This window comes from Camelina sativa, chromosome 11 (genome assembly GCF_000633955.1).
Source record: "Camelina sativa cultivar DH55 chromosome 11, Cs, whole genome shotgun sequence".
Lineage (NCBI taxonomy): Eukaryota > Viridiplantae > Streptophyta > Magnoliopsida > Brassicales > Brassicaceae > Camelina > Camelina sativa.
The window spans coordinates 45,081,610-45,095,379 of NC_025695.1; the positions used below are offsets into that span (position 1 = coordinate 45,081,610).

Here is a 13,770-nt window from a genome sequence, read left to right on the forward strand (position 1 = left end):
AAAAAAAAAAAAAAAAAAAAAAAAAGCGAATGTTTTATAACAATAAACATATGCAAATACGTGCAATGATGGAGTTTGGAGGATTTCTATGTAAAAAGTAAAAACTAATCATCTAAATAGATGTTCGTAACACATTGGCCAACTAAATAGTAAATACATAACTCGACACAATAATTGTGGTACAAAATAAATAATACTATACCATTTTATAACAAAATTGTCTCATTTTCATAAATATTGATAATCAATTATTGCAAGTTTTATTGTTTCTACTGTTTGTTTTTTTTTGGTTGGGGGGGGGGGGGAGGGGGGAACTTAATGTTTATACTGTTTCGAGTTGTATATAAACATAAAATCCTAACAAAAATAAATTGATCTAACACAGACATTTATGTAGCATGTTAACAAATGCAAGAGATCATTTTCTATAAACATAATCATTTCGACAAAGAAAAATTCGTTTGGTGTAATCTCGGATAAACTTCTCAATTATGTGACTCTATATACATATATTCTTTTTTATTTTGGGCATATGCCAAATTGGATATTGATGGGTCTACCATGTTGCTTGTTGTATGAGTTCAAAGTGCATAAAGCTATACAATCCACTCTGTTCCTCACTGTCTTTGTGACCAAAAAACAACAACTTCACGTGAAACGATGGGAACACTTTTTATTGTTTTTTTATAACTAAGAATCTTTTTCACTTTAAAAGACTAAATTCAAAAAGAGGAGTTTATTAAAACTGAAATTTATGCAAAAACTATGACTTGGCTATAGAACTTGTCTGATCAGCTGGCCAGGTTCAAAAACACTCTTCTTATGAATCCATTTCATCATAACAATTGATCACACGGCAAGATAAACAATAAAAAAGCCTCTCTAATAGTTAAGGCTTTTCAAGTTTCAGAAAGGAACCAAAAGATTTTCACAGCTTGATGAAAGTAATATATATGGAGATAAGATATAAAAAAATATTCACACTTAAGAGTAGGGAAGATCATTAGACTAACTACTTTAAAGATATCTTCTTGCTGCTTTCTTATTTCCTGCAACTATTTTACCTTAAGGCTTAACACTAATAACATGATCACATACCTGCAAGTAAAAATTTGGGTTTGAAGTAAAAATACAAACTTCAGACCCGCCCAACAGGCGATAGGGGCGGTTGATACCCGACGGTGTTGCCATTAGGGTTTGAATCTTGGTCCGGGACTAACACGGTTTTTTCTCTAGCTTTATGTTCATCACACGAGCTTTTGTGCTCACGGGTGATCTCTGACATTTTCCTACTCTCTGCAAGTGCCATACATATGGAGAAAGCTTGCAATTGTGAAAGGGATGGATTATACACAACTGAATATATCCCTTCTTTGATCGGTTTAAAGCTCAAGAACGGATGTTCCTCCTGTTGTTCTCCCTGAAAAAAATACAGAAATGTGATGATGAAATCTTTTTGGTTTTGATTTGGAAGAGAGAAAGAAAAAAGGAGACTGGATTGGGGACTAAGTAGAGAATCTGCACCAGAAAGAAAAGCTCGAATCGGTTTGAAGAGGCTGGTGAGTTTGATGTTGTCGAGTTCTTGTAGGATAAGTTGTGCTGATTTGTTAGAATTCTGAGATTGCAGCCCATATCCCAACCTCCACAATCGCAAGAACCACCTGTTCTCCATCGCTGGATCAAAGATGATGGCCCTCCTTTCTGAGGCATACTATGAACACCGCTTTGAAGTATGACCGTAGCACTAATGTCTTGGTCAAAAAATCTGTCTTTGATGTGATCGTCAAGCTCTTCATTGGGTGCATTATGATCTTGAACCGTGTTTAGTAATGCCCTCCTGTGAAACAATCTTGGCATCTTCACAATAATCGCAGCTAGCTCATTTTTCAACTGCAGATCAGATTTTTCAGTGCTCTCTTGATCAAGTTCTACAGAGAAGAGAACAAACTCTCTGATGGAACCAGAAGGCAAAGAGCTCGAAACACGCATTTGGGCAACAACATTAGAGATGATACCATGTGTTTGGCCACTGCCTCTTTGGTTTAACCACCCACTATTTTTCTTATGGTCTTTGATAGAGAAGAAAGTATAAACACTAGTACATTCACCCTCCTCCGAGCTTCCCATTTTCTTTTGGGTGGCCGCAAGAATGTCGGTTTCTTTGTTCACTGCAAATGTAAAGAGTGGCTGATTGTTCTTAACTGTTACCCGCAGAACAGCTCGAACCATGGATGGTCCTAACTTCTTCTCGTGAGCTGAATCATTGATATTTACTGATTTGCAACCCTTGATACCCAATTTTATTCTTTGTACGCCTTGACCTCTAGTCCCCTCCACGGAATTGCCAGAGTGAATTGCTCGAGGCTTCAGTAGAGGTTCTAGTAACCTTCTTAAATGGCTTGTCGTGGTTGTATCTTTTGCACTGGGCTTGCTGCAATCTGAGCCGTCAACGTCAGATAATAGAGCCACATTTTGTGAATCTATCTTCGTGGAGTTAGTCATTGAGTCTAGCTGGATTGTGGGAACAGCAACTCCTTCACTGTTAGTTTTGCTGGCTTTACCCATACCGAAGCTAAGCCGCTGAAAAGGCGATATACTTCTCCCCTTTTCAGATGCGCCTTTATGCGACTTTGAATCTTGTCTCTGGGAAGACTCATCATTACAGTGTTTCACAGATAACAAAGATGATGCTCTGTCTTCTGCGATTTTACCTTTTGAAGATGTATTCCTTGCTTTTACTGAGAGTGGCACGCACTGAGATATTTCAACAGAAACCTTGTTCTGGTCCGCATCAGTGGAGCCAATTGTACTCTTTGCCAAGCAGCCATCAGCTTTACATGGCAAAGGGAAAGAATGTTGCGTACAGTAATCTCCTTCAACACCGTGAACAACCCGGACTTTTCTAGTGGAACTCCTCTTGCAGGTTTTAGCCTCCCCTTGCTGCTTTCGACCAAGTTCTCCATTGTCATGATATCGGTTTCGTTCAAGCAAGTTCTTTTCACTCTTCCTACGCCTGTTACTATCATCCTTTGATTTTACCTCCATGTTCAAGCCAGACTCTGGATTCAAGTCATTTGACAAAGTTGCAGTTTTTGGGCAGATCTTCCCTTTCAAATCCTTCACCTCACATACATCTGATCCTTGTGCATCAGTGTTTGGACCAAGCTGGTCATCTGGTATGCTGAAACATCTACGATCTTTGTGTTTCTTTCTCCTTAAAGTATCTTCAACCGAATTCGACATAACATTGCTGTGTTGTGAGCTACTACGATGTTTCGTCCGACAAGCAGAACTACGGTTATGCACTTTACTGGGACCAGCAGATGATGATGACGCATCTCTAGGCTTAGCCAACAAAGCATGATCTGTTTGGTGGTGAACCAAAGGGAATCTAGTCTTCATGGGAACCCTGTTATGACTATGCTGCCACTTCTCCAAACGCCCCCAATCAAGAACACCAACACTCAAGAGCTTCTCTTGAGAGGTTTCAGCTCTCTCCAAGAAAACAGGTAGCTTGGACATATACTTGACAAGCTCATGACTCTCATCCTCCTCCTCCTCCTCCAGACATTGTTGCTTCACACGAGTTTTCAAAGGTTTAGTACCACCAGAAAAACGTTTCTTCTCCAAACGGCATTCCATAGTCACAGAACGATTCACATCAATCCAACTCCCTGAAACACACAAAAAAAAAAATCAAGAAAAATTAAACTGAATGGTCTTTTTCTCAAATGATCACAGCATCAAAGAGAGAAGATACAAACAAACAAAAAGTGGTCCTCCTCCTCCTACCTAATGGACGCAGAAAGAGATGCAGGGAGAAGATAACAATAATGATTTTGTATTGTAAGTTTATCAAAGGATCTTTCGATAATGCTAAAATATATACTCATCATGATCAATGATATTGATAGGTCCCCTATATTAATTTTTTTTCCCGGAGAAACAGCTGAATGATGCGTCCGTGCATTTATGAAGAACCATATCCCACAAAAAAAAAACAACTGAGTATATACGACAAATACCAGATTTCAGATTTGATTCAAAAATAATTTCGACGGAGAAATTGAATACACAATAAAATAAAATAAAATTGAAAACTGATCAGGGCTGCGATTCGAATCGAAATCGAAACAGAAGATTTTAACTAGATTCTTCATATATAAAGTATAAAACCATAGAAGAAGGAAGGGCACTCAAGTGTTTTCCCGAGAAAATGGCAACGTTTCTACCAAATCCAGAACGACGAAGAAATTTTCCCGAGAAAATCTCAAGAGTCAAATCGGAAGGGAAATTACCTCAACGGACGAAGAGAAAATGCAGAACCGACGCAACTCGATGAAGACGAAGATACTCCTCACTCCTGAGAGAGAGAGAGAGAGAGAGAGAGAGAGTACCCAAAAAAAAAAAAAGTGACTAGGAGAGTGAGTGAATCAGCAGCAGCAAAAAAAGTGAAGATCCAAAAAGGAGAGAGAGAAGTAGTGTGTGTGTGTGTGTGATCGATTCACATAATTAAAAAAAAAAAAGCTTAGAGAGAGAGAGAGAAGATGATCAGACGGTGGAAAATGAAAGTAAAGGAGAGTAAAATCGGACGGTCAAGATATCATCTCAAATATTGTAATGTAAATATACATCGAGCAAGGCGCGGGAATGGTTTATGTCAGATTGTCCCTACAATGTGTTTAATATTCCACATGTTTACGTGTTCTTATTAACTTAAGAACATATTTTTTTAACCCACAAAATCTAATAATGTCAACACTAAAATTATTTTTTCATAATTCATATAATGACTACTTTTAAAAGATTAAAAGATGAAATTGTAAGACAATGATTTCTAATCACATGATTTACATCAGTTTAAAAAACAAAACAAAAAAGTTAATATAATTTGAAAACCCCCGAATATATTTACTTTTATGTTAAAATGCTTCATTACACTTATATAGTTGACTCGTTTAGTTTTGTGCTCAAAACTTAACTACTACTAGGTATAAAGATGTACATATATAGTACTGATGTATTGGAATTCAAAACTGTAACTATGTATAGTATATTTCTTCTGGTTCTAGAGATCTCTTATAGTTTTATAGACGAGAGCTGCACCAACATAAATGCAATCGTGGTGTATTCGTGTGGTCTATTTTTCATTTTACCACTAATGTTGTTTGGTTAGAAAACTATATATATAATGATGTTCTTTGTGTGTGTGTGTGTGTGTGTATATAGATTAATATAAATGGCCTCTCTGTTGGGTGGGTCGATCGTGGGATTGATTTTCATAGATTATTTACTATGGGTCCACTGACATAGCTCAAGATCAGAGAGACTGTAGTTTCCAAGAACAAGCTTTTATAATGATCGTTTTTTCTTCTAATGTGACGTAGTAGTATTAATTTGTATAGTACAATATAAAAATCTACTGTATCTAAACCACATTACGTGATATATTTATTGTTAATTACTCCTTCTCTTATAGTTTTTTTTTTTAGCTGAAAAAAATATATATATGTATATTTTTTTTTCTTTTTTCCTTGTCTTACAAGAACAAATAGTAATGTCTTTTAGATAGTGGCAATCGTTTTTTAACATCAAATACTTCGATTTCGCTCGCTGTGCCATATTTGCAGAGACATTAACATTAGCCATATTTTGTACTCATTTTAAAAAGTAGTAATATTTCGAGTGCTCTGTTTATGTTCATTGGTTGTGTATGAATTTGTAATCTAATTATTGATATTGATGATGGAGGATTGAAATGTAGCTGTATAAGATGAAATCACCATTCCTTGGGACACCACCACCAAAGAAAGACGAAAGTCCTTTATTATTATCCCTTAGTGGATATTCATCATAAGCAAAACAAAGCAACCAACAAAAGATGTATTAAAGTAATGATCGAGTAATAAAATAAAATTAAAAAGACAAGAGACAAAAGAGGAATCGCTTTCTTCTTTTAGTTAGCAACTAGTAATAACTAAATAAGTAAAACACAATTAAGTGTGGAAACTCTACTATATTGAATTTCCCCATCCACCGACGAGGGATTTACTTAATCCATTTGTTAAAACTTATGTTTTGTGAGATGAATTCTATTTTACAGAGTCGTTTACATGCATGTAACTAAAACATTAATTACACACAAAATGACATGAGATTAGTAATCAGATATAAAAAATCATACATATAAAGTAGTTTAATAACTACCAAAAATTTCATTAGAAAAAGTAAAGCACTAACTTAAGCTTAGAAAGGAATGTCACGTGTGCGTGTGAACGAGTATTAGTAGTTTTATCTAACATTCAACAATATTTTCAACTTTTAAATACATGTATGTAATCCAACAATTTTTCTTTATAAAAATGCATGTATAGTTTTACACTTTTGTTTTTTCTCCCACTCAACATTTAGAGTTAGATGGGGTTTTAAAAAGTGAAATGAAAAGGAAAAGATACCATATCTTAAATGTCCAAAGGGTCACTTAAGCTTGTCGCAGAAAGTTCTTTCGGCAAATACAATAAATATCAGTATCTCATAATGTTATGACAGAAAAGAGCATTTGGCATAGTATTATTTATTCTATTATTGTTATGCTGAATAAACTACAAGTTATAAACGAATCAGAAATTACTATTTTAATGTAAGCACGGTGTTCATAGTTTGCTTGTCTTTAGCCACTCCGCGTCACGACTACTTTGCTAAAGAGTCAAGCTCAAGACGCATACTTTTTGTTTTGTTTTTGTTTGGGTGAAATATTAAAGTACTCACGCTTAAACAGAAATCTATTATATAAAGTATAAACAAATCAAACAATCTCTATTAAAGAAATAGATACATGGACCTGTTTTTCTCGTAGATATATGATTTCAAAACAAATCAGCGAAAAAAAATCTAAAGAGACACATATCTATTCTGTTCTCTTATGAATATACTTTTTTGATCAATCCCTAAATTTTATCTTTTAGGACATGATTCTTTTGTTGTTGTTTTTGGCTCTGGTGAGTAACTTAGTGGGATTAATAATGAGTCAAGTTCTCTCTATTATTTTACTATTATGTAAAGTAATTTTTCCTATTGAAGGAAGAAAAAATAACCCTTCTAGTCTTTAATTATCCATGGTGGGGAACTTTCCCACCCTAATTTACCCTAATATATACTGCAGCTATATAACAAAAGTCAGTTTTGAATATATGCGAGAAAAAAAAATCTGAACTAAGTAGTAATACTATCAGTTAAACGCGTGATAAAACAAATATGGTCAGTTAAAATTGACTAAATTGAATTCTCTCCCAGCCACCAAAATAAGAAAATGGCAAAGTCATGGGCTTTGAAATTTCTGTAACATATAATGGAGATTATTGGTGGTCATCCGATGACTAAAAGCCCAAATAAGTAGTAAACCGAATGTTTGTATAATTAAATCGCTTTGGAAATTTAAGAAGCATCCATAACGTGCGGTAAGATTTGGTTTTAAATAACTGATGAAGAAAAGGAAACTCCATTACTATTTTTAGTGTAAAAGCAAAAAAGGAAACTCCAGTGACATTGCCAGATATATAATTATTTTCAGGAGAAGCAAACACAAAGATCCTAACTAACATAATATAGACGCAGTACTCAAACCTCTCCCATTTCCTCTACAATCAATTATCATCACACAACAGAAACCTTAATATTATTTTCAAAACAATATCTTTACAATGTGTCGACAATAATGCTCAATGATTGACCACATCTCCGTTTTTCCCCGGAAGAGAACCCATCAGTGAGGATAACCCGGTTGATCGTCAGAGAAAGATGAACAAGTCCATGCCATGAGAGGTCAGAGGTGACACTTGAAGTAGAATAAGAAGTACAAAAAAAAAACTTGGCCTTTTCGTTCTATGATTGTCTAATATAATTACGCATATATTTCATTGGACAAAAATACATAAAAATAAAACCTTATAGGCTTTTAGGATATCAAGCCGTCTGTTAAAATGTTGTCCTCTTCCCAAATCGTCAAAACTGTAGTATGAACTGATGCTTGGAAAGGAAGTAACAAGTTTCCCCCCGCTAAAAATGTAATTTACATCGGATGATAATGTGTTGTGAGAGTATCTCAGATATAGGATAGCACATATTTCAGTTGCTTCATAAACTTGCATGTTGTTTTCATGTGTTTATTCAATTATTTCAATTCCTTAAGCGTACATACTAATTATTTAATTACCAGACTAACGAATAATATTTTATTTGGTTAGAAAGAATATTGTTGTTTCATGAGTTTAATGGAAACAAATCAATAAATTTTTGTAGAAATTAGTTGCAAATAGATTTAAAACTAACTTATTTATTTGTTGCGTCATCTTAAAACTGAATAGTTTGTTTTTTTGAAGAATTTCGTATATATCTAAATTTTTTTTTAAAATAATAACAATTTATATTATTGATAAAAACAATATTAAGATATACATACAAAATATTAAAAACAATATAAAGATATATATACAAAAACTTTAAAACAATATTGAGATATATATCTTAATATTTTTTTTAAAATAATACAATTTTATATATTGTTTAGAAAAACAAAATTAAGATATATATAAAAAACTTTTAAAAAAATATTGAGATAATGTTACCAAAAGAAACCCAAATTTTAGGTGGAATAGGACACCTAAAACCAGTATATATGAAGACACACAAACTCATAATCTCTCTCATCATAATCTAAACCTACGTACAATCACAGAACAAATAATCGCTTTTACCTCAGCTTTCAACGTTGAGAACCATAGAATGACAACGGAGAACGACTACTACGAAGAGGATGAAGGACTTCACTTTGATCCCACGGGGCCAGAAGTCATCAACAGTTATCTTAAACCACTGCTAAGAGGTGAGCCCATGGAAGACTTTATAGTGGTGAAAGATGTTTATGCCAAGGAGCCATGGTTGTTGGACCACACCAACCATCCTTTTCTCAAGGAAGGTGAGTGGTATTATGTCACTAGAAAGACTCAGATCTCTAAAGAGAAGGTTGGTTGTGGTAAGTACTCGAAGCGGAAGATCATCGGAGATGGCATTGACCGTGGGAACTGGAATGCGAATGGGAAAGAAGATATCATCGACGAGGAAACAGGGAAGGTCATCGGGATAAAGCAAAACTTTACTTATCATAGAGCCAGCAAGAACAAGAAGCAGAAGAGAGGAGACGGCAGTAGTGTTTCTATTGATGTTCCATGCAACGAAAGCTGGATTATGGACGAGTTTAGGCTACCTACTGATACGTTCCAGGACACAGTCCTCTGCAAGATTCACAAGAAAAAATGGTCGGAGAAGAAGAAGAAGAAGGAGAAGGAGAATGATCATCATGAGGAAGATAAGCTTGATCAGGAGCTAGTCGTCCCGCCCAAGATTCACAAGAAAAGGAATTTCAAGAAGAAGAAGGAGAAGGATCATCACGAGGAAGCTTCCACTTCTACTAATCATGATCAGCATGATGATGAGTCTTCTTCATCTTCTTCTTTCTGGGAGCAGCAGAAAAAAGAGGCACTCGGAGGAGAGAAGGTAAATGAGCAGGTTGAAGCCATGGAGACTGAACGGTATGAAGATTGGATTGAAGAGTTGCTGCTGGGCAGTGATCAGGACTTGCTTTCGATACCCTGATGAAGATCTCTATATATTGTAGTTATATTTCTTTCTTTTTTTATAGCAAGTGTGTTATGAGAGCGATGACTGCTACTAGTTAATGTTATGTTTATTAGATATGATAGCTAAAGGTTTTTTTTTTTGTTTGTTTAGAATAGCTCTTGGAGAAATATGGTGTTTTAATCATCCTATTGTACATATTTTTTTCATTCAATACAAATATTTCTTTTCTTTTCTTTGAATAAAATGTAAAATTTCTTTGAAAAAAACTATTTGACATCAAGTGCATCGTGTGTTTGAGATTGTTTAGATTGTTTTCGTCATCGTCTTAAAACGTACGTCGAAGTTACCATTACCGTATGCTTGAGGTGATCGGAATTAGGCTACTCCGCTCCAAATAAGAAACCAAATTCGTTAAAGCCTAATAATAATCGTGACAAATTGTTGAGAATCATAGCTAAGATCTCTTTGTTTGATCTCTTATGTCTTATCTCTTTGTTTGTTCTATTTTGCTTCAGCTCTCTGCTTTTTTTTTTTTTCAATTCTCTGCCAATTATTCATCACATTTCTCCGTTTTCTAGGTCAAAGACTATGAACCGACTTCGCGTCCTCATAAATTCAACCGTCAGAACGAATAGCTTAACGTTACATGCTTACATGCACCAGAACTCCTGTGTAAGTTTAAGATTATAGTAACTAGTAAGCAAGACGTAACTCTAATGTTACGCTTAGTTTAGAACCTTTCATGAATAAATCATTACCGTTCTTGATCAGAAGCATTCGATCGCAGTCCCTTGAATATCAAGAATACTTCTCATCAAAGATACTACGGAGGCCACTACACTGAAATTCAATTCGGCATCCAAAAATAGATGAAAAAAAAAATGTTGGTGCATTAAACAAAGAAAATTTGGATTAAGCAACCAAAGGGTTCCAAAGACATTCACTTGCTTGGAACAGAAGTTAACATTGCAGTCTTATATGGAACGGATCGGGTTTACCAGTGGCAGAAGATCAGCACTTGCTTGATCAGTATGCACTTAATTTTAATTAGTTTGAGTATTTTTTAGTATTTTTTGGTAACGAAAAAAGTTGGCAAATATTGAATAAGTCATGTTTTTTTTTGACATTTTTCCCGGCTTAGTTTACAACCTTTCATGAATAAATCATATCATTTTTGTTTTTGATAATTGATTGTGCATCAAAATGTGAAAAGTACATAATATGAGTCATATGACATTTGGGTCATATAGCTTTTGAAAGTAGAGAGGAAGTAACGTATACACATAAACATTGTATGAGTACAGCTATGAAGAAGAAGGAGAGAGTTAGTGATGAACTTGGAAATGGAGAAGGTACTGAAGCTTGGGCTAAGATGTTCACAGCTCTGCATCTAGTGCCCACAAAAATTGAATGCTCCACCTTCCTCAAACAACCTACAAAGTCATCACAGCCAATTTAACAAACTTATTTCCTATTTAGTTGAAATATCCACTGAAGAGTGCTATTGGACTCCACAAGTCCTTTCCCTTCACATTTATTTTTTCGGTTATTATATTTCAGCCTGCATTCCTCTTTAAGAAAAGAAAAAAGTCATTGGATCACAAATCATTAATAAGTAAATTAAAATATCCATAAATGTTCAAAAGTCAAAACCATGGCTTGTGGTGTCCTTGTCAATTTCTCTGACTGAAAAAAATGTCGATATATGCTTTTTGTGCCTATCTTATCCAGGTGAGTAGGTCATAGAAGCTCCACTGTCAATTGCAGGAAACTTCAACTCAAACAAAAAAATAAAGAGAAGCAATCCAATTCAGAATCTACTCACAGATATACATAATTTAAAACAGTGCCATATGCATCATCATTGAGCAAGTCAAAGAATTTAAACAACAAATGCAACTAGCATTTCTTGATTTAGAATATGTTTTATTATAACTCGTTCAAACCACTATCCCAATCCTGAGAATAAATGATATGTGCACGTATGTAGGATTACAACCTAGTCTAACATTGAATATCCAAACTGAAAACATATGACCCTTACCTAGTACTTCATTTTGGGCAGAGACATGGAACATACTTATTCATGAAAACAAATCAGATCACAGCTATAACCTTCTGTCTCGTGAGTATAATCCATCAGCTAGAAACTAACAAGCAATACGAGGCAGAACAATAAAAGTACAGAGCATTGTACCCATGACTTGTCTTGAGGAAAAGACTACCAAACTAAATACCCACAAAATGTAAGAAACATTTAAAATAATGACACAAGTAGTGATCTATTACCAATTCAAAAGGAAAGAACCTTTCTTGGCTTTTTTTTTGATATTGTCTTCCAAAGGTTAACTAAGGGTTTTCTGCAGTCAGAAACACACCAAATTCTCATGGAAAAGAAGAATCTGAGATTCACAAGCTAAGGTGGGAGAGAAGATCATCCTTGTTCCTGATGGCTGGAGTTCTAGGATCAGTGGGTTTCTGGATAATGATTGGTATTCATGTAACCTTTTTGGTGTTTGCTCAGGAAGGGGATCAATTTGTGCACTATGACTTCAGGAAAGCAAACCTGGAACTTGATGGAATGGCAAATACCGACGGTGGTCCTTTGCAACTAACGAATAATACAAACACGAGCACCGGTCACGCTTTCCACAAAAACCCCATCAAGTTCACAACGTCTACCCTCAGCTCATTTTCCTTTTCAACAGAGTTTGTCTTTGCAATCTTCCCACTGCAAAGCCATGCCTACGGTCACGGAATGGCTTTTGTGGTATCTCCTACCAAAGACCTCAGCTCAAACGGCACTGCAAATTCAGGTTTAGGGATTTTCAACAGAACAAATGATAACAACTCTACAAACCATATCCTTGCTGTAGAACTTGACACTCATGAAAGCTCTGAGCAATTAGACAAAAGCAATAACCATGTGGGTATTGATATTTACAGTATAGTCTCAGTTAAATCTGAGGAAGCTAGTTACTTTAATGCTACAGAGGGAAAGAACACAAGTTTGTTGCTTGCAAGTGGAAAAAGTATTCTAATCTGGATAGATTATGATGGAACAGAGCAACTACTAAATGTAACGTTAGCTCCAGTACCAACTCCAAAGCCAGTTTCGCCTCTCCTTTCAAAATCCATCAAACCAAGTGTGCCACTCTTGTCAAGATCCATCAATCTTTCCGAAATTTTCAATGAGACGATGTATGTAGGTTTTTCTGGTTCTACAGGCACAATCAAAAGTGACCAGTATATCCTTGGATGGAGTTTCAAGAAAGGCAGAGGAGCAGAGAGCCTTGACATTTCAATGATATCAGATCCCCCACCATCCTCTCTACCACCAACAGCTCCACCAACACCCTCTCCTCCACCATCATCTCCACGACCGCAATCTCCTCCACCATCATCAGGGGGTAAAAAAAGTTCACTTGGAGCGGTTCTAGGCACTAGTATAGCAACAGTTGCTTTGATATTAATAATTCTGGGAGGAATTGTGTATCTTTACAAGAAAAAGAAGTACTCAGAGGTTCTTGAACAATGGGAAAAAGAATATAATCCCCAAAGATACTCCTTTAGGAACCTATACAAAGCAACCAAAGGTTTCAGGGAGAATCATCTACTTGGAGCAGGAGGTTTTGGAAAAGTCTATAAAGGAATACTTCCCAGTGGTACACAAATCGCGGTTAAGAGAGTCTACCATGATGCAGAACAAGGAATGAAGCAGTACGTGGCAGAGATTGCTAGTATGGGAAGGCTAAGGCACAAGAACTTGGTTCAGCTCCTCGGTTACTGCAGAAGAAAAGGCGAATTGCTTTTGGTCTATGATTACATGCCAAATGGAAGCCTTGATGACTACTTGTTCAATAAAAACAAGCTGAAAGACCTCACTTGGTCTCAGAGAGTAAATATAATCAAGGGAGTTGCATCTGCCCTTCTGTATCTGCATGAAGAGTGGGAACAAGTTGTGTTACATAGAGATATAAAAGCCAGCAACATTCTTTTAGGTGCCGATCTAAATGGAAGGTTGGGAGACTTTGGGTTAGCCAGATTCCATGATCGTGGTGTAAATCTCGAAGCCACACGAGTGGTAGGAACCATTGGCTACATGGCACCAGAGCTTACTGCAATGGGAGTAAC

At 35.7% G+C, this 13,770-nt stretch overlaps 3 protein-coding genes across 3 annotated transcripts in view; 2 read left to right on the plus strand and 1 right to left on the minus strand.

Annotated features, from left to right (window-relative positions):
• LOC104726485 lies at positions 940–4,486 on the minus strand. The gene is made up of 3 exons (XM_010445352.2): positions 4,299–4,486; positions 1,525–3,674; positions 940–1,420 (listed from the first exon to the last, which is right to left on the minus strand). Exons 2-3 carry the CDS (start codon positions 3,640–3,642, stop codon positions 1,139–1,141), a joined length of 2,400 nt encoding a protein of 799 aa, XP_010443654.1. The 5' UTR covers positions 3,643–3,674; positions 4,299–4,486; the 3' UTR covers positions 940–1,138.
• LOC109127446 (protein SOMBRERO-like) lies at positions 8,782–9,651 on the plus strand. Its single transcript, XM_019232125.1, has one exon. It carries the CDS (start codon positions 8,782–8,784, stop codon positions 9,649–9,651), a length of 870 nt encoding a protein of 289 aa, XP_019087670.1.
• LOC104726486 (probable L-type lectin-domain containing receptor kinase II.1) overlaps positions 11,990–13,770 on the plus strand; it is a 3,320-nt gene continuing 1,539 nt past the window's right edge. Inside the window, exon 1 of the mRNA XM_019232778.1 lies at positions 11,990–13,232. Coding sequence (XP_019088323.1) covers positions 12,086–13,232 — 1,147 coding nt within the window. The 5' untranslated portion in view covers positions 11,990–12,085. The remainder of the gene's footprint in view (positions 13,233–13,770) is intronic.